Source organism: Equus caballus, chromosome 30 (genome assembly GCF_041296265.1).
Source record: "Equus caballus isolate H_3958 breed thoroughbred chromosome 30, TB-T2T, whole genome shotgun sequence".
Lineage (NCBI taxonomy): Eukaryota > Metazoa > Chordata > Mammalia > Perissodactyla > Equidae > Equus > Equus caballus.
In genome coordinates this window covers 19,107,199-19,128,505 of record NC_091713.1, presented here as the reverse complement: position 1 = coordinate 19,128,505, position 21,307 = coordinate 19,107,199, and the positions used below count along the sequence as shown (strand labels likewise).

General features: G+C 39.7%; 1 protein-coding gene across 4 annotated transcripts in view; it reads right to left on the bottom strand.

Annotated features, from left to right (window-relative positions):
- MARK1 (microtubule affinity regulating kinase 1) overlaps positions 1–21,307 on the bottom strand; it is a 122,856-nt gene that overhangs the window by 96,687 nt on the left and 4,862 nt on the right. The window contains exon 1 of one of the 4 annotated variants that reach the window (XM_070256041.1): positions 20,888–21,253. The exons of 2 other annotated variants lie outside the window; for them this stretch is intronic. In XM_070256041.1, coding sequence (XP_070112142.1) covers positions 20,888–20,938 — 51 coding nt within the window. In that variant the 5' untranslated portion in view covers positions 20,939–21,253. Of the gene's footprint in view, positions 1–7,270; positions 7,342–20,887; positions 21,254–21,307 lie in introns of those variants that run through there. One more of the 4 variants, XM_070256042.1, reaches the window with a different exon arrangement.

The following is a 21,307-nucleotide window of genomic DNA, read 5'->3' as shown; positions in this document are numbered from 1 at the left end:
AGAACCTTCACACTGGTTTCCTGGCCTGTGAGTTAATATAGGGGCTATTATACTGGAAAAGGGCAGGTAGAAGCTATGAGAACTACATGGTCTTACCAAAATAGTAAACCAAAAGCAATATTGCCTCCTGGAGGGATTACAGAGGGTAGTGTCACCATCAAGACGCAGCCCACACATCTCCACTCACCATTTGGCCTGTGCAGAAGACAGATAAATCCCAGAAAGTGACAGTAAGTTATCAACACCTACTCAGTTGGTAATTCCAATTACAGCTACTATTCTAGATGTGATTTCCTTGCTGGATCAAATCAACATACCCCCTGGCACCTGGTGTGCAGCTCCTGTGCGGGTAAATGCCTTTTTCTCTATACTGGTTAGTAAAGAACATCGGAAGCGGTTTGCTGCTTCATTCACTATGCCACTTCGGGGCTATTTCAGACCTCCAGCCTTACGTCATAATCTAGTCCAGGGTTTCAACCTCAGCACCATAGACATTTGGGGCCAAATACTTCTTTGTTGTAGGGGACTGTTCTGTGCATGATAGCTTGTTTAACAGCATCCCTGGCCTCTACTCATTACATACCAGTAGCACCCTGCCCCCAACTTGTGAAAAAGAAAAACATCTCTGGATGTTGCCAAATGTCCTCTGGGAGACAAACTGCCCCCAGTTAAGAACCACTGATCTAGTCCACAGGGACCTTCACCACCTTTCCTTCCACAGGACATCACACTGGTCCATTATGTTGATGATATTATACTGACTGGATCTGGTGAGAAGTCACAACTACTCTAGACCCCTTGATAAGATACCTGTGTGCCAGAGGGTAGGCAAGAAATACCACAAAAATTCAGAGGCCTGCCTCCTCAGTGAAATTCCTAGGAGTCTAAGGGTCTGGGATGTGTCAAGATCTCTCTTCAGGGTGAAGAACAAATTGCTGCATCTGATCCCTCCTACCCTTAAGAAAGGGACACCAGGTACATGGACTTTGAAGGGAACATAGACTTCATCACCATTACAGGTAATCCGAATGCCTGCCAATTTTAAATGGGGGCCAGAAAAACAGGGATCTGGAACAGGTCTAAGGCTGTCATCAAGCTGCTCTGCCATGGAACCCAGAAAACTCACAGGTGCTTGCAGCATCTGTGGCAGAGAGAGATCAAGTATTGAGCCTTTGGCAGGCTCCTATATGTGAATCATGGTGCAGACTTTCAAGATTTTGGAGCAATGCTACGCCATCCTCTGCAGATAACCACTCTCTTTTGGGGAAACAACTTCTAGCTTGCTGTTGGACCCCAGCAGAGACTAAATAGTAGACCACAGGCCACCAAGTTACCATTCAATATGAGCTTCTCGTTGACCTGGGTATTGGCTGATCCATCAAGCCAAGAAGTTGGGCATGTGCAGCAACGTTCTACCATTAAATGGAGTAAGGCTTGAGCAGGTCCTGAAGGCATAAGTTAAGTTGCACGTGCAAGTGGCTAAGATGCCCCAGGCCCATACTCCTGCTACAGTGCTTGTCCTGTCTAAATCCACACCTACGGCCTCAGGGTGAGTTCTCAGTTGATACAGGAATAAAAAAATTCAAGTTTACAGGTGGTTCTGTATAATATGCTGGTATCACCCAAAAGTGGATAGTTGTAGCACTACAGCCCCACTCTGGAGTAGCTGAAGGAAGAATGGTGAAGAGAAAATTCCCCAGTGGGTGGAACTTTAAGCACTGCACCTGGTTGTTTATTTTGCTTTGAAAAAGAGAGAGTGTGAAGCATGGATCTAGAGATCCACAGACTGGTGCTAATGATTTGGCTGAATGATCAAGGACCTAGAAGGAACATGGTCTGAATATTAATGACAAGAAAGAAGTATGTGAATAGGTCTCGCTGAATGATCACAGCATGTGGAGATAGTTGTGTCCCATGTGAATGCTCACAAAGACGACTCATGCTGTAGATATCAGCCTCTTTCTCCAGCCACCCATCTTCCTAGCAATATAGACTAACATTCACCAAGGCTCATCTGTCAATTGCATAGAACAATACTGAGCTGCCCAAATGACAGCACAATTCCCCAGAGGAGGGGGTGAGGCTTGCCAATTACCTGGTAGCAGGTTGATTATACTGGGCTACTTTCATCACAATACTTGCTGTAGATATGAATTTACCTTCCCTGTCCGTAATGCTTATGCAAAAACCACCATGGGTAGACTTACAGAATACATTTCTCACTATCATGGTATTCCACACGGCGTGGCTTCTAAGCAAGGAACTGACTTTACAGCAAATGAAGCATGGCAGTGGGCTCATGCTTGAAGAATTCACTGGTCTTATTATATTTCCCAATACCCTGAAGCAGCTAGCTTGATAAAACAGTGGAACAGCCCTTTAAAGATTCTGCTATGATGCCACCTGGGTAACAACACCTTGCAGAGCACTCTGAATCAGTGACTAATACATGGTGCTATTTCTCCCACAGCTAGGATTTGTAGTCCAGGAATCAAGAGAGAGAAATGGGGGCCAGCCTGGTGGCGCAGCAGTTTAGCTCACACATTCCGCTTTGGGAGCCCAGGGTTCGCCGGTTCAGATCCCAGGTGCAGACCTATGCACCACTTGTCAAGCCATGCTGTGGCAGGCGTCCCACATATAAAGTAGAGGAAGACGGGCACGGATGTTGGCTCAGGGCCAGTCTTCCTCAGCAAAAAGAGGAGGATTGGTGGCAAATGTTAGATCAGGGCTAATCTTCCTCAAAAAAATTTTTAAATAATAATTTTAAAAAAAGAGATAGAAATGGGTCCTCTATTACCCTTAGTGATCCACCAGTGAATTTCTTCTTTCTAGTCTCCACAACTTTGGGTTCTGCTACTGTAAAAGTCTTAGTACGTAAGGGAGGAATGCTTCCACCAGGTGTCAGAGTAATGGTCCATTAAATTGCAAGTTGAGACTGCTTCATGGCAGTGAATCAATAGGCAAAGAAGGGGATTATTATACTGGCTAGGGTGACTGATCCTGACTACCACCGGGAAATTGGGTTGCCCTTACATAATGGCTTAAGAAGGAGTATGTCTAAATGCAGGAGATCCTCTGGGGGCACCTCTTATTACTCCCATGTTCTGAGATAAGTCAATGGAAAATTACAACAACCCAATACAGGCCAGACTTCTGATGGCCCAGACTCAGTAGGAATGAAGGTTTGGGTTACCTCACCAGGCAATGAATTATAATCAGCAGAACTATTTGCTAAAGGCAAAGGGAATACGGAATTAGTAGTAGAAAGAGGTAATTACAAATACCATCTATGACCAAATGACCAGTTGCAGAAACAAGGACTGTAATACTTATGAGTATTTCTTCCTTATTCCGGTATGAATATACCTGTGTATATACTAACAAATTCTTTCTTACTTTTTATTCCCCTTCCCCATTTCCTTATCACCCAACATTAAAGTATTAACATCAGCTAACTTTTTATGTTAATATTGAAGTTACAGGATACAAAAAGGAGTGTGTGACTCAGAAGAGATATGAACATCACCCAAAAGATGAATAAAAGGACTTTATATCATCTTTTGAGGAGAGAGTTAGCATGTTTTTGGTACACCTAGGATAGCTGCATCGTGTTAGGCAAAAGGATAATGTTGTTATTATCTTTATTTGGAAGTTAAGTATGGATAAGAGAAGCATAGCCACATCTCATGCTTAAAAGGGATGGCGAAGGCAACATGGGATGGGCTGTGATGGCTTCTAGTACGTTAACTAAGCTGGAACTGTATTTCCCAGAATTCCCTTCCCTCTATGGTCCTAGATTAGTATTGGCCATGAGAGAAATTTACACAAGACTTGAAAGGCAGAACTGAAAAAGTGGCTATTTATATGCTCTGAAGGTCAGTGCAGGGCCAGACACAGCTGCAGCTCACACCTGACCCAGATGATCTGTTGACACATCTTGTGCACATGGAGCAGCAGCCAGGCTTCGCAGCTCCTTCAACTCCCACTGGATCACCTGCTTCAGCTGCTCTGAATCCTGATCCAGGTGCACGTGCAGCTCTATGATGAAGGGCATCAGCTTGTCCTGCAGCCACCCATCTTAGAGGTTGGAAAGCAGTGAGAGAGAGAGACGAGATCCCGTTCGTGCTCAGAGATTCCAAAGTGTCTTATTCTCCCTCACTTCACATTCCTCTTTCCTTTCTGACTAATGGCCTGGTGGATTTCAGCCTCTTAATACCAGACTCCAAAGCAACAACCATATACAGAATGCTTAACCAGCTCCCACAATTGTGTCATTTCAATCGCAGAGTAAAAGCCTTAATCTATATTGCTCGCAGGATTCTATTTCCCCGACTAAACTCAGATGTAATAATACAGTAAGATTGCAATGTTCTTACTTTTAAAAGGTAGTTGAACGTGGGATTGTATTTCTAATTTAAGTCACTATTACATAAACTTGACTAAGGTGAAATTAATTCCTCTGAATAAAAAAAATACCTATCAAACATTATTTTTAGAAAGATGAAGACAAATGCAGTTCCTTAAAGAGAAGGAGGACAAATACAGAATTACAAGAACTTTCCATAACTCCACCAAAACCTTGCCCATCAAGCCATTATCTATAATTTCTCAGGGGGCAAAATATAAGCATTATGATTCAGAAAAGACAACAGAAGAACATTATATTCCAGCATACACGATGACATTACCAAATTATCTTCAGCTTGTAAATGCCTGACTTAAGATCTGCCTTTATATTTGGGTTCAGTAAAATCAATGCAGTCTCAAGAGAGATTCCATTAGCATGTTTAAAGCATTAATCAATCAAGTATATTTGTACTCAGTCAGAAGGATGAATATACTGACATGAAGAAAATGGTAAGCATGGGAAAAAGGCAAGACCAAAGAACATGAGTTTAGTTGCATATTTTCATCACCGTGGGCTAGGAGAAAATACATTCTGATGGGCAACTGTGAATTTTCTCATCACCCTGGTTTTGATTCTCGGTTTCTTTGGTACCATTACTGAACACCTACTTTTGCAAAGTATGTAATATACACCTAATAACTTAAAACCAACAACCCACCCAAGCAGGTATGTATTATACTCACTTTACAGATAAGCAAATATGTCTAATGTTATATACCTTGTAAATGGCTAAGCTGGGAATTAACCAACTCCAGGGATGTCTTGTCTACAAAGTTTGTGCTATTAAGCATGACATACCACAGGTACGTCCACTCCCACTGAGAACATCAGCGTCACTAAAGCACTATCCTCCTTGCAGCCTGCTCCGATTCCTCGTTCACCAGGCCACCTGCAGATAATCTGGCTTTCCACTCGGCTTTCTTACACTTAATACACGCATTCCAGTAAACTAGAAGGTTATACTTTGCAAAGTAAATTTAATACAATTTCCTATATTAAAATTTAATACAATTTTTATAATTTGGGGGTATAAAAGGAACATAAATTCATGCCTTAAAATACACAAATTTTTTAAAATGAAAATCACATATAATGCAGTCACCCTGAGGTAAGAACTTAAAACTTTGGCATATTTACTTCCTTTATCTAAATGTAATAACAACAACAGCAGCAGCTAACAAATAGCTTGTACCAGGAGCCAGGCCCTGTTCAAAGGGCATTGCATGTGTTCCATCATTTAAACCTGAGAACTCTATAAGGTAGGCACCATTGTTATTCCATTTTACAGATAAAGAACCTGAGGCATAAAGAAATTAAGTGGCTTCCCAAGATCACAGAGCTAATAAGGGGCAGAGTCGGGATTTGAACCCACAAAGTCTAACTTCAGAGCATGCGCCCTTAACCAAGAAGCTATACTGCCTCTACCCTGAACTGGGATGTTCAAAGGGCAATAACTCCTCTCCAGGATGCAGAGAGCGGGTGGGTGAGGCTGTATTTATTTTATTTCTAGACGCACTCCTCCCTAAAATACCCCCCAACACCCCAAAAATCTCCTCTGGGAGGGCTTTCACTACTGCTCGCCAGAAAACATTACGAGCTGACACAACTGAGTCCCCAGGGGATAAAAGAAAGCATCTGCCTAAATTATATCTAAAAATACGCTGTTAACTTCTCTTAGAAACTTTCTAGTTCTTTCACTCCCACAAGTACAAAAACCTTACAGCAAACTCATGCTAAAAATCACAATGGATGTTTGTTCTTTAAATCATTAGGTTTGATTTAATTTAACACTCTAGTAGTCAAAGCTTTATTCTAAGATCTTTGGTTCAGATATATTTAGTAAATCTAACAAAATCCAGTAATTATTCCCTAATATAAGCTAATAATCATATCAACTTAAACGTCAATACACTTTCTGAATAAATTTTTAACTCATGACTTGAACTTACAAACATGAATACGAGGGGTAGGGGAAAATCTCTCTCAAAAAGACCCTGAAAGTTCATTTTAAAAAATAGCCAGAATTTTAAAAGCAAATACTGTATCTTTAAAGGCACCTCAGATTCTTAAAATACTTCAAAAGTTTCCAGAGAATGAGTGAATCTTAATTGTATATATTTACTAACATCCATTAAGTAGCTACTATGTGCACAGCACTGTGCTAAAGTACTTTAAGAGGGAGAATGTATTCTGCTGACATATTCTTACTGTTTTTAATACAATACAGCAAGCATTTCTGCAAACTTTTGAAAACCAATTATGCCAGGAACCATTGCTTGATTGACACACGAATCAGAAGTAGGATTCTTGGTCTCAAGGAGTTTGCAGCATCACATGTGGGAATGATTCAAGAAAACTGCATTACAGTTTGAAAGCACTATCCCAAAGTACATACAAGGTAGAATTAGAGGCATGATAAATATTCAATTCTGGCAGAATAGAAAGAGGAGTTTCCTCCTTGCCATACTTTTCCCTCCCCTTGGTTTTTTTCCCCTCCTGGAGCGGAAGGTAGAACGGAAAGGCAGAAGCCATCAACCAAGCAGGTACCAACCTTCTCCATTTAAGGCTTGCCTCCTTAGCACGTCCTTTGGGCACTAGCAGTTAAGAATGTACTAGAAAGTCAATTATCCAGGTTTAAACAAGTGGCCACTGGTACATAATTTATTTCCCTCTAGTTTTCAGTATTTAAGCAGCAAACAGAAAGAATCTAGAGTGGCCAGAAGGATCAATGGCATAATTTACTAAGTGCTATTCAGTCAATAAATAATTTCTATACAGAAAAGTATGAAAGACAGTGTATAGGTAAGTACCAAAATGAGATATATTGTAAGTGCCAGAAGGAAGAAAGGTTAAATGACTTACCCAAGATAAACCAGCTAGTGACTCATTAGTGGCTAAATAATCTTCCCCCTTAGGTCAACTGTATTCACCACTGATGAAAATCAAAAAGACAGGAGGCCATTAAAGAATAACGAATTACCAATCCTAGCATTTCCCAAATTCTCGTCCTAGCCCCTTTATATCACCATATTCTTCTGCCCTAGGTCTGGAGGAGATCTGCTTTCCGGTCTACTAATATTTTTATGGTTACTATGGGCTTCTTTAACCTTACTTTAACCTCACTGCCAATACACAGTACCACAGTGAAATGTGTATGAGATTTCATTACAAAATGTGATCTTAACTGGTGTGAAAGAAATAATTATTCTGACACCTGTTAAAATGGTAAGTAAGATTTTATTCAAGATTATTGCAACAAGGGTATTACAATAGGGAAGAGAGATCAATTCTGAACACAGCAAAGACAGCTGGGGATTTACAGCCAAGACACAGAGTCCGGGAGTCAGTGGATGGAAAATTACTAAGAGGAGAAATCAAGGGTCTGGGGATTCTTGCTAAACTGGCAGAACAGGATTCTTGCTGAAGGCAGGTCAAGAACTTAGACATCAAAGATGTGGGATGAGGAACCTGATTAGATACCCAGAGTGGTCAGATATCAAGGGTGGGGCAATTCTCACTAAACTGACTTTGCAGAATTCTTTGCTAAGACTGGGCTAGCAGGCCCCACGAGGACAAGACAGACACGAAGACCAAGGTCAAAGCCTCGTTGAGAAGAAGGCTCAGAGGAGCCTAACTAAAGTTGGGTTAAGGAAGGAGTCTCTGTCACTAGCATTTTACCAAACTCTTCTCCCAATATGCCAAATAAAGTTTTTATAAATACCATATTAAGAGCTCTTTCATGGACCCTGAGAAAGCAGCCCACTAAATTTAAAAACTGGAGCATTTCTAAAATACGCAGGCATACGCAGAATACAAAGCTAATCATGCTGACCCTCTACTTAAACCATCCAAGGGTTACCACTGCCTCCAGGACCAGTTCTTGCTAAGGCATGTGAGGCCCTGCCTATTCTCCTGCCTGGTCCTCTCACTAAACGCTGCCACCCCCTCCTCTCAACTTCACACTCAGGGCCTTTGTGCACAATGTTCCTTCAGCCCAATATTCTCTTCTTCCCACAACTCAATTTTCCACAGAGCTCCTTGGTAAAGGAGTACTTATCTTTCAAGCCTCAGTTCAAAGGCTATGAACCTTTCTCGAGCGCTCCCTCCCACCTCCCCCTTCCTTTTTTCTCCTTTGTTCTGATCACTGAGATGACAAGGAACTGTAACCTTCGACTGCACTTGTCTCTATGTCTATCTCTCTCTTCAGGTTCTAAGTCCCTCCAGAGCAGGGAACAGGTTTCATTGCCTTTGTATCCCAATCATCTCCAATTGAGGTGAAACAAAGAAAAAAAGGAAATAAAAGCAAACCTTCTTTTGAAATTGTGAAAGCAGCACTGTTGATTCCAAAAAGAAAGGTAGTCATGCTTTAAAGATTTAAAATAAACCTGTTACTATATCCTTTACAGGTAGTTCATTAAAACTTTGGACTGTTTCTAACCTTCTGATTTGTTTACAACCTGAACTAAACTGACACGGTGCTCAAAACAGCATTAAATAATACTTTCTCAAAAGAAAGATTCAGCCTATAACCAAAGGCACTACATGGTGAACTCCTTTATTTTGCTGCTGCCCACCCCTACCAATACAGGAACCACGTAATGCTGGGGGAAAGAAGGGAATGAAATTCCTCATTACCCTTTCTACCATCTTATACCCGCAAATATTACACACATGAATCTTATTAACTCCAAGCCAGACAATGCCCTGTTATTTCCTATTCTCTACTAATCACCTACTGAAAGGACTGATTCATCATTGCTCCCACCCCACTTTCTATAATATAACCATCAACTATAGTTCTTTTTCTCATTTTAATCGAAAGATAAGATTTATTACAATGTAATCATCACTATCATCATATAAATCAGAGTTTTCAAAAGCCTAGTCAGTGGATAGCAGCATCAGAATTACCTGGGGGTTTAGGAAAATTGAGATTCCTGGATACCACCCTAAAACTGAGTAAAAACATGGAGTGGGAGGGAGCATAGGTTAGGGAATGTGAGTTTCAAATGATCTCCCCAGCTGGCTAATAGACTCACTGTATTTGAGAATAAATGAATAAACTAGATCTTCATTTATTAAATTGTTGAGTGCCAAAATATATGCCAAATACTATGACAGGCAGTACAGGATATACAGAAGTAATGCTGGAAGCAGCACCTGACCCCAAAGTATCCCCAATTTAATTAGGCAGAAAAAGTGTACACACAGAGGAATTATAGAACAATGCTAAACTCTATGGTATAGAATGGCCTTCAAACTTTAGATCAAGTACCTCCATCTTTAAAATGTTTAAGTACAGACCACTATAGGGACAGTAACTTATAAGTTACATATGTATTACTTTACTAACACATCAGGTACATTTAAAAACATATTAAAAAGATGAAAGTTTTTGGAAATATATTAAATTTTAATGGCACAAACTTTTCAGTGATTAGTAAATCACATTATTAATACTATGAAATATAAATGTTTCTTGAATTTTTTAAATCTTGGCTTAAAAATCTGTGATACAAAGATTTGAGGGACTAATTGTAAGTTCAGTTTATGCTGATATTTCAATGGCTGTCATAGCTAAAAAACAGTACCTCAAACAAGTAAAAGTAGTGCATCATTGGCTGCATTTCTTTAATTGTGATTCTCACATTTCAATCCAATCACCAATTACGTGGAAATTTTTAATAAAAGTCATGTTAGTAGATACCTTCCCTTTTGACAATTAGCTGTTCTTGAAAACTATTATTTTAATAATTGTAACAAATGGTTTCCAAAATCTACTAAGATTTTTGATCTAGAAGATTTAAAAACAGGTTAGATGTGAGAATTTCAGAAATCACACATAATTCAGGATAATCACATGAGCAGGGAAATTTTAAACACTTACTTTCAAAAAGCTAATTCCAATCTTTCTGCAGTATAATAGGCAAGATATTGTGAAGGATCCTCCAAGACAAAACACTTTTTTTAATGTATTGCTCAGCTTGAAGAAAGTAAGGGAAACATTCAAAAGAAAAATAAATTAAAAAAATTTTTTAAATCTGAAAGCTACCACAAAAGCCAGCATTTCCCTGGGGTCGAATACTTAGCACTGGACCCCTACAAGGTGGGAAAGCTGAACCTACAAACTCCCTCATTTGAGTCAGGATCCCTATAGGACACTAAAGTGTCTCAGGTCAGTAGAGGCTCCCAAATTCTCTCTAGAGGAAGTCATCCTCAATTCAGACACACCATTTCGCACAGATAAAAATCAGGCAAATATGAGTTCATCAGCAAAGACTAGCAAGTGCAAAAAGAAACAAGCCACAGTGGATGAGAATCAGGAGACACAAACAATAAAGCTGTATCTCCAAGACTTCAGATAATGAAATTTCCCGATTCAAAATGTAAATAACCATATATTAAATGTTTAAGAAAAAGAAGAAGAAATCACAAAAATAAACAAAGACCAAGAGACTACTAAAAAAGCCAGACTGGTTTGAGAGAAAACCTTAGAACTTTTAGAAATGAAAAACAGAATTAATGAAATTAAAAATGCAACAGATGGAGAAAGAAACGAGAGCAGTGTGCATCTAACACTCTGACTTTGCAGGGAACTGCCCAAGGGACTGGTTTCTGTCCAGCTCAACTCAGAGTGCTGATGGGAATCGGCATATGCTAGATGCCTGGGGGCTGCTGAGAACAAAAAGAACTGCTCAGTGTGCCACTGCTTCAGGGGAACCACGGTACAGTAGACAGACACCAGAAGGAGCAAGAGATTACAAGCTCTTAAAAATAAGAAACCAGCAAATACTCTAATAAGGAAGCTACATGCATAAGTCCAGAGAAGACACATTTACAGAAAACGTTAGGAAGCCTTGAGAATCCCCAGTTGGACTGAATGGTGAAAATCTTTTCATGTATGAAGCCAGGCCAGAAAGACTGGGAGAGGTGGCTATTTTGTTAAATGTGTGGATACCAACACAGAGTTACAAAAGACACAGGGCAAAATGGCCTAATCAAGGAAGAAAATAAATCTCCAGAAACCAACTCTAAAGAAACAGAGGTATATGCATTACCTGACAAAGAACTCAAAATAACTGACATAAAGATGTTCAATGAGCTCATGAAAATGATGCGTGAACAAAATGAAAATTTCAACAAAGAGATAAGAAATATAAAAAAGAACCAACAAATTCTCGAGCTGAAGAATGCAATAACTAGACCGAAATATTCATTAGAGGAGTTCAACCACAGATTTGATTAATCAGAAGAAAGAATCAGTGAACCTGAAGATAGGTCATTTGAAATTATCCAGAGGAGCAAAAAGAAAAAATAATGAAAAAGAGTAAATTAAGTTAAGGGACTTAGAGGATACCATCAAACGGATCAATGTACGTATTATGGGAGTCCCAAAAGAGACAGACAAAGGGATAAAAAGCTTATTTAAAGAAAAAATGGCTGCAAAGTCCCCAAATATAAGGAAGGAAATGGACATCCAGATTCAAGAAACCCAAGAAAGGGGATTAAAGTTAAATAGGATTAGAACTCAAAACAGGGTGAATCCAAAGATGTCCACACTGAGACACATTATAATCAAATTGTCAAAAGTCAAAGACAGAGAATTTTGAAAGCAACAAGAGAAACACAACTTGTCACCTGCAAAGGAACCCCTCTAAGCCTATCAGCAGATTTCTCAGTAGAAAACTTGCAGACCAGGAAAGAATGTGCTAATATATTCAAACTACCGAAAGAAAAAAAAGAAACCTGCCAACCAAGAATGCTCAGTTCAGCAAAACTGTCCTTCAAAATGAAGGAGAGATAAAAACTTTCACAGATAAACAAAAGCCGAGAGAGTTCATCACCACCAGATCTGCCTTACAAGAAATGCTAAAGGGAGCATTAAAGCTGAAACAAAAAAGTGCTAAACAGCAACAGGAAAGCATATGGAAGTATAAAGTGCACTGGTAAAGGGAAATATACAGACAAATACAGAGTACCATAATACTGTAATGATGGTGCATAAGTAATTTTAATTCTGGTATACAAGTTAAAAGACAAAAGTGTTTTAAAAAACTATAAAAAGGTTAATGGGTACACAGTATAAAAGATACAATTTGTGGCACCAATAATATAAAGTGTGGGAGAGGGAGAAGTCAAAGTGCAGAATTTTTTCATGAGATTAAAGTTAAGTGGTTATCAGTTTAAAATAGATTGTTATAACTATAAGCTGTTTTATGTAAACCCCATGGTAACCACAAAGAAAATACATATAGATGATACACAAAAGAAAACGAGAAAGGAATCAAAGTATGTCACTACAAAAAAATCACCAAAACACATACAAAGACAGCAAAAGATGTTAAGCTGGACAAAAAAACTAGAAAACAGAAAGCAATGAAATGGGAATAGTAAGACCTTCCCCACCAATAGCTACTCTAAATATAAATGGATTACTCTTTCCAATCAAAAGACACAGAGTGGCTAAATGGATTTTAAAGAAAATTCCAACTCTATGCTGTCTACAAGTGACTCACTTATGTTTAAGAACACACAGGCTGAAAGCGAAAGGATGGAAAAAGATATTCCACACAAATGATAATCAAGAGAGAGGGTGGCCATACTCATATCAGGCAAAATAGACTTCAAGTCAAAAACCGTCAAAAGAGCAAAGAAAGACATTATATAATGATAAAAGGATCAATTCACCTTGAAGATATAACAATTATAAATATTTATAGACCCAACATCAGAGCACTTAAGTAGATGAACATTGACAGGACTGCAGGGAGAAACAGACAGCAACACAATAACAGTACAAGATTGCATCACCCCACATTCAATAATGGATAGAATATCCAGCCAGAGGATCAAGAAGGAAAGAGAGGACTTGAACAACACTATAAATTTAATGGACTTAACAGACATAAACAGAATATTTCACTCAACAGCAGCAGAATACACATTCTTCTCAAACGCACATGGAACATTTTTCCAGGACAGATCACATGTTAGGTCACAAAACAAGTCTTAACAAATTAAGAATACTGAAATCATACCAAATATCTTATCCAAACTGATGGCATCTAACTACAAATCAATAACAGAAAGAAAACTGGAAAATTCACAAATATGTGGAAATTAAACAACACACTCCTTAACAAAACCAATAGGGTCAAGGAAGAAATTAAAAGGGAAATTAGAAAATATCTTGAGACAAATGAAAATACAATATACAAAAACTTATGGGATGCAGCAAAAACAGTACTAGGAGGGAAGTTTACAGCAATAAATGCCTACACTGGGGAAAAAACTCTCAAATAACCCAACTCTATACCTCAAGGAATAAACTTAACCAAGGAGGCAAAAGACTTATACACTGAAAACTACAAAATGTTCCTAGAAGAAATTAAAGACACAAATAAATGGAAAGAGATCCTGTGTTCATGGATTGGTTAATATTGATAAAATACATACCACCCAAAAAGACCTACAGATTCAATATAATCTCTATCAAAACCCCAATGGTATTTTTTAGAGAAACAGAAAAAACAATTCTAAAATTCATATGGAACCACAAGGACCCTGAATCGCCAAAACAATCTTAAGAAAGAAGAACAAAGCTGGAGGCCTCACACTTCCTGACTTCAAAACATATTACAAAGCTACAATAATCAAAACAGTATGGTAGGGGCAAAAAGACAGACATATAGAACAATGGAACAGAATCAAGAGCCCAGAAATACACCTAGACACATATGGTCAATAGTGCCAAGAATATACAAGAGGGGAAAGATAGTCGCTTCAACAAATGGTGCTGAGAAAACTGGACATCCACTTGCAAAAGAATGAAATTGGACTTTTATCTTATACCATACACAAAAACCAACTCGAAATGGATTAAAGACTTAAATATAACACCAGAAACTGTAAAACTCCTAGAAGAAAAACAAAGGGAAAACCTTCATTACAGTGGTCTTGGCAATGATTTCATGGATATAAAACCAGAAGCACAGGAAACCAAGGAAAAAACAGACAGGTGAGGCTACATCAAACTAAAAAGCTTTTGCATGACAAAGGAAACAATCAACGGAGTGAAAAGGCAACCTATGGAATAAAGTATTTGCAAACCATCTATCTGAAAAAAGGTTAATATCCAAAGTATATAAGGAACTCCTACAATTCATTAGCAAAAAAAAAACCTGATTAAAAACAGGGCAAAGGACTTGATTGGACATTTCTCCAAAGAAGATGTACTAATGGCCAACAGATATATGAAAAGATGCTCAACATCACCAGTTATCAGAGAAATGCAAATCAAAACCACAATGAGTTATCACGCCACAATTGTTAAGACGCCCATTATCAAAAAACAAAACAAAACAGATAATAACAAATGTTGGCAAGGAAGTGGAGAAACTGGAACCCTTGTACATTGTAAGTGGGAATGTAAAATGGTGCAGCCACTACGGACAACACTATAGAGGTTCCTCAAAAAACTAAAAATAGAACTACCATATGATTCAGCAATCCCACTTCTAGGTATTTATTCAAAAGAATTGAAATCAGGATCTCAAAGAGATATTTGCACTCCCACATTCAGTGCTGCATTATTCACAATAGCCAAGATATGAAAACAAACCAAATGTCCATCAACAGATAGACAAATGAAGAAAACGTGTTATATACATTCAATACAATATTTTTCCATCATAAAAAGGAAAGAAATTCTATCATATGCTACAGCATGGATGAAACTTGAGGACACTATGTTAAGTGAAATTAGCCAGTCACAGAATAATTAATACTGCATGATTCCACTTAATGTGGTATCTAAAGTAGTCAAACTTATAGAAGCGGAAAGTAGAATTGTGGTTTCCAGGCAATGGGGAGAGAGGAAAATGGGAGTTGCTATTCAATGGTATAAAATTTCAATTTCAGTCACTCAAGATGAAAAAGTTCTAGATATCTGCTGTACAACATTGTGCTATAGTTAACAATACTGTACTGCACACTTAAAATTTTGTTAAGAGGGTAGATCTCATGTTATGTTTTTTTATCACAATAAAAACAAATTCAACAGAGGAGTTAGTGATTTAAATACAGATAAAGAGATTTAGCTAACTAAAAGATACATCTAACCATATTACATACAGTAACTGTACTGTAAATTGTACTACAGATTACAGTACAGAGAAACAGTGAAATAGGGAAAGGAATGAGAGTTTAAACATACATAGGCTAGAATGAGATATTTAAGCATATCTAATGAGAGCAATAGAAACACTAGAGAGAACAGAGGAAAGGCACTATTCAAAAAGATAATGGTTGGCACATTTCCAATACTGATGAAAGATATAAATCCACAGAGTTTAGATCTAAGCAAATTAAACAGTTCATAGCACAGAGAGGCAATGAACTTGCGGGAAAAATTAATGACAAGTTAATGCATATGGGAGAGTCAAGGTCTAACAATCTACTCAGAGTCCCACAACAAAACTCTAAAGAGACCAGAAGCACAGCAACATCCAAAAAGAGAACAGTTGATAAAAGTCCAGAACTAATGAAAAATATGAATGCACAGACATAGAAAGCAAGCAGGAAAAAAAAAAAAGAAAGAAATCCATACCTAAACACAACTGTAGTGAAAATACAACACCTAAGAAAAAGAGAGAATCTTAAAAAGAGACAGAAAAGATTGCCTACCTACAGGCAGATGACTTCCGAACCAAAACAATGGAAATCAGTAGACAATGGAATATTACCTTCTGAGGAGAGAAAGAAAATAACCATCAACTAAGAAATGGAGACTGAGCAAAGCTATCTTTCAAGAATAAGAGCAGGGGGCAAGCCCAGTGGCACAGCAGTTAAGTGCGCATGTTCTGCTTCGGCGGCCCGGGGTTCACCAGTTCAGATCCTGGGTGCAGACATGGCACCGGGTGGCAAGCCATGCTGTGGTAGGCGTCCCACATATAAAGTACAGGAAGATGGGCACCGATGTTAGCTCAGGACCAGTCTTCCTCAGAAAAAAGAGGAGGATTGGTAGATGTTAGCTCGGGGCTAATCTTCCTCAGGGGGATAAAAAAAAAGAATAAGGGCAAAATTATTTTCAGGTTTAAAAAAGAAAGTTTATGACTGACAATCCTTCACCAAAAGAACTTCAAAGATGTTCATGAGGAAAAGGGAAAATGATGCCCGAAGGAAAGTCTGAGATGGAAGAAGGAATGGTAAAAAAATATAATAACTTAAAAATGATGTGGCTGATTCTAAACAACCTGAGGTTTATAAAATAAAAAAGAAGAGTTAATGGTGGCATGTAGGTCAGAAGGGAAGTAGACGAAGGTAAAGACGTTTTTTCTCACAACAGATTGTACTGCACACCCACTTTGGAGACTAACGGTGTAGACTATAGATAGATAGATATTTAGCTAGAGCAGACAGAAATGCCGGCTGCTATCATTTCAGAAACCTTAAAGACATGAGCCATGCCATAAAGAATTTGTAAGTTTGCAATAAGGGGAAAGGAGCAGGGTACGCCAAACGGGAAAAATAGCAAAGGTTCAGAAGTAGAGATGAGCATGGCATAGCTGTTCTTCCTCTAATAAAGTATCGTATCATTTCACATGTTCTTTGAAAATCTCTAAGACAAAAACAAAACAAACCAAAAAACTACCTCCAAGGAGGAACCACATGAGCAGAACAACAGTGGAAGATGTCAGAGATTCATTATTACCTTGGGCAGCTCACTTAACTTTCTGAAGGCTTCTGTCTCTCAGTGTGTAACATGTAACATCTACCCTTCCCAGTGTCACTAGTATATATTGATGACAAGTGAAAAAATTCAAAAGGGGAAGGCCATAGCACTGATCTCTTTCGTCTTATTACTAGTTACTGTGCTGGGTACTGGCAATACAGAATAAAAGAAACAAAGCAATTCAGCAATTACAATGCAGTGTGACAGGTCCTGTGACACATGAGGGATGCACATGCTACTTGAGCAAACCCAAGGATGGTGGCAAAGCCATGCATGCTTCCCTCTTGCTTGTTCCCACTATTAACAATGGCTCCCATTGGGCAAACTACTGATGGCCACTTTAGTTACACTAAGTACTTGTCATCCCAGTGAGTTTCAGATCTATGAAAAGAATCACCGCCAAGAATTTCGTTATTAAAAATTTCAAAATAAATTTAACAAAAGTCCATTTTAAAACATCCCAAGAAGGAGGCAAATCAATTTTCTTCATGCTGATCAAAATTTCACCACAGAAAGCTAGTCTAGACATTTTGGATCCATAAAAATTAGCATAATCAGAGTTTTTCCAAAACATGAAAAAAAATTCTTTTTTGCTTCATTTCAAAGCACATAACAGTAATGGTAATATATTATCTATATGCATGCTGGAATTATCCAAATATAATCTAACAGAAGAAAGAAAAATATTTCAAAGGCTCATTCTTTTTCTGGACTTACACTCTACAAAATCAAACACACTTTGCATAAATGAATTCTATTCTCTGCAACATGTCTTTTCTACTGCGCTAGGAAGCATTACTGCTTTTCAACTTAATCATTGGTTGTTCTGTTGTATTTAGCCATTCGAGGCCTATTACCAATGCACACACAAATCCTTCATTTAAGAAAATACTCCTGAAAAAGAACACACAGAACCTTCTCAAAGAAAAGCAATTCTTCCTTACTCTACTACATCCAGTATTAGTAAACAGATCAGTGCTATAACATTCCTCTCTGGAATTTTTAAATTTAGCTTGAATATACATTAGCGACGTGGGCAAGGCTACATGATGAATATTCCCAAGGATACAAAATCCAAATATGTTCATGTATGACTAAACAAATTTTTATATGAACTGCAAATGACAATAAAATACAAAGACGGCTTTTTAAATTCCATATTTGTTTAAATTAAAACATTTCTAGCAGTAGTAAAATGTTTTTAGTTATGTCCTCAATATTCCAAAAGACTTAGAAGCCTTTAAAAGTCATATGAATCTAAATTTTCACAACCATTTTTTTAAACATGTCACTGTAACTGAAAACGACTACAAACAAATGTATGTTTTGATTGCCATACTGGCATTAATAAATTAGCTAACAAGCAGGTGTGTGACTTTATTTCATTGCTGAGAGGTAAGAAAGAATGGATAATGACATTTACTACCAACCAGGGAATAAAGAGAGACACCAACGGTGGTTTTATAGGCATCACTGGTGGTCCCTTTGATAAACACCTACGGCACTTCTAAACCAATTTAGCCCTACTTACACAGCATTTTCTACTGTACACTCTTTGGGATTATATCTACCTTTCCTATAAACTCCTTGAGGGGAGAGTCTTATCTTAAATACTACTTCCATATCCCTTCCAGCTCAAACACAGAGCTCAGCGCATACTTACTGACAAATTAAGAGCACAGTACTATAGATATTTTCCACAGCAATCAGGAGAAAATCAGGATGTGGGTAAAGTAACGTAAATGGAGGTATAAGTTATGTACAACACAATGACAACATTGGGACAAGATCATAAAAGTGACTTTGAAATAACACGGTCAGAAAGAGAGCAAATGCGTTTACACAGCATAATCATTTTCACAAGGTACAATAAAATTTAACACACTATTATTACTTAGCTTAAAAATCCTTTTTCTTGGTCTTCCATGCGATGCTGCATTTTCTACTATTCCTTGCTGCACATTTCTATAATGCTATCTCATGTCTGTATACAGTACCTTACTCACACAAGTATGGAATGAGCTATACTATTCAAAATCCAAAGGAAAATAAAAACAATGTGTTTTTCTACCCTTGCTGGGTTAACACACACCGTGTTTTGCAAATAAAAACAAAGGTCATCATCTGTCTTTTCATTCACACTGAAATGACACACTGAATGACAGGAATTTTTTTAGAGTTCCTATTAGAAAAATTCTGTACCAACTTGGCTTTAAAATCAACTTTAATCAAATGTTTCATCTCTTTCTCATCTTCTTCAATCTCTCAATCAAAATTACATACAATTATATTTTTTGAAATAGTTATGATGCAAATTAAGTTACAATTTACGATATCAGCAGCCTTACACTATCTTTACCATTTTAAAGGCACCACACGAGGGAGGACAAAAGCATACTTTGAAACACCTTCCTAGCCTTTAACAATAGTCTCTTACTAGAACTTCTTCTCCCTTCATATAATTATATTAAGTTTCTGTGCCCCCCTACTCTCCAAGATGAAATAATCTGTTTATCCCTCCCTCCAACACTTCAGAGAGGAGCTTGTATCTCTTCTCTCTCATGCCTTTTGTCTCAGAACAGCAAAGCACTTCATTATTTCATCTTACCAGCCCTACGAAGACAGTGGTACACCAAGAGCTGGAGAGGTGATGAACTAACTAGGCAACCAGAGAGATCTGGACAGCCAACCAAAACTTGGTACCCGTCTAGCTCCTTAAAATCAGTCAGAAAAATCAGCCAAGGCCCTATTTACAGGTCAGGAGGGTTTGGAAGACAATACAAAACAAAACAAAAAAAACCTTTCCCACCAAGGAACTCACATACACACACAATTGTACTTTTCAGAAGGTGGAAATACAGCTAATCTTGTTCTTTTTCAAGAGTTTAAACACTAGGGACATCTGCATCTAGATAAAAACTCCTGAGGGCAATTTGATCAAAGACACAGAAAATCCTTCCTTCAAAGAAACGCACCTTGTGACACTCCAAGAAGGAGGAGAGAGATTTAAAGTAAAACCTGCCCTGAATTCTTGCCACTGGCTTCAGGAAAAGAATAAAAAGCCCTGGGCTTCACAGGGCTTTGAAACATTTTGCTGTAACCCCAGGGCCACGGAAGCTGTTGGTGAAATTCTTGTACTCATCTCTGAGGAAGAGTATCACAGCGATGCAAACTCACATACACAGACACACACATCCATCTCTACTACCGTTCTCGTCCCTTCCACTCCCGACCTTCCCCCTTGGGTGCTCACGACCCCAAACGTGGACACGATGCTACAAAAAGCAAAGTCATGGGGCAATGCGGGGGAGACGGGGGTGCAAAGGGGTGAAAGAACCAGAAAAGCAGGGGTGGCCGAGGTCGTCAGCTGGCTTGTCTGTTATCGGAAAGCAAACAGTCGGGTGGGGAAAGGGAATGCCGAGGTAGAAAGAAAGCAATCCGGGATGCCCACTCTGCCACCTCCTAGCTCTCTGCCCTCCATCACCCCAGCCTCTCCTGGAGGACCACCTCCGAGGAGGACAGGGCGCCAGTGACATGCCCCACCTTTACCCTTGAGGGGCAAGCAGCGAAATGAGCTTGCAAAGAAGCCTGGGGGCTGAGAGGGGGGCCAGGGGCACCCGGGCTCCAGGGGGACGCCCTGCCGCGCGGGGACCGCCCTTGGGCCAGGGGGCGGCCCACGCGGAGGGGCAGCGGGGCTCGGAGGAGGGTCTCGCCCCGCCGCTGCCCGGGAGGCTCCGGCTACTCACATTCTCCGTGTCCCGCTCGTTCACCGTCGGCAATGGCGTCCGGGCCGACATTTTGTGCGGGCGCCGGGGTCGGGCCGGGGGCTCGCTGGCCGCGCGGGGCTGCGGGCGCCGGGCCGAGGGGCAGTGGGCGCCGAGGCGGGCGCGAGGCCGGGCCCGGGCCGGGGCGAGCGGCTCCCGCAGGCCGCGGGCGGGGCGCCGGGCGCGGAGACGGGGCAGAGGACGCGGAGGAAGAGGAGGGGGAGCCGCTGCCCGCGGCGGCGCCGCCGGGGGCCGCGGGCGGCGCGAGGGAGGGCTCGGGGCGACGGCGGTTGCGGGCGCGGGCCGGCCGGGATGCGGCGGGCAGGGAGCCGGGGGCGGCGGCCGGGCCCCGCTAGGCGGCCCGGGCCATGGCTGAAGGTGAACTCGCGCCTCCAATCAGCG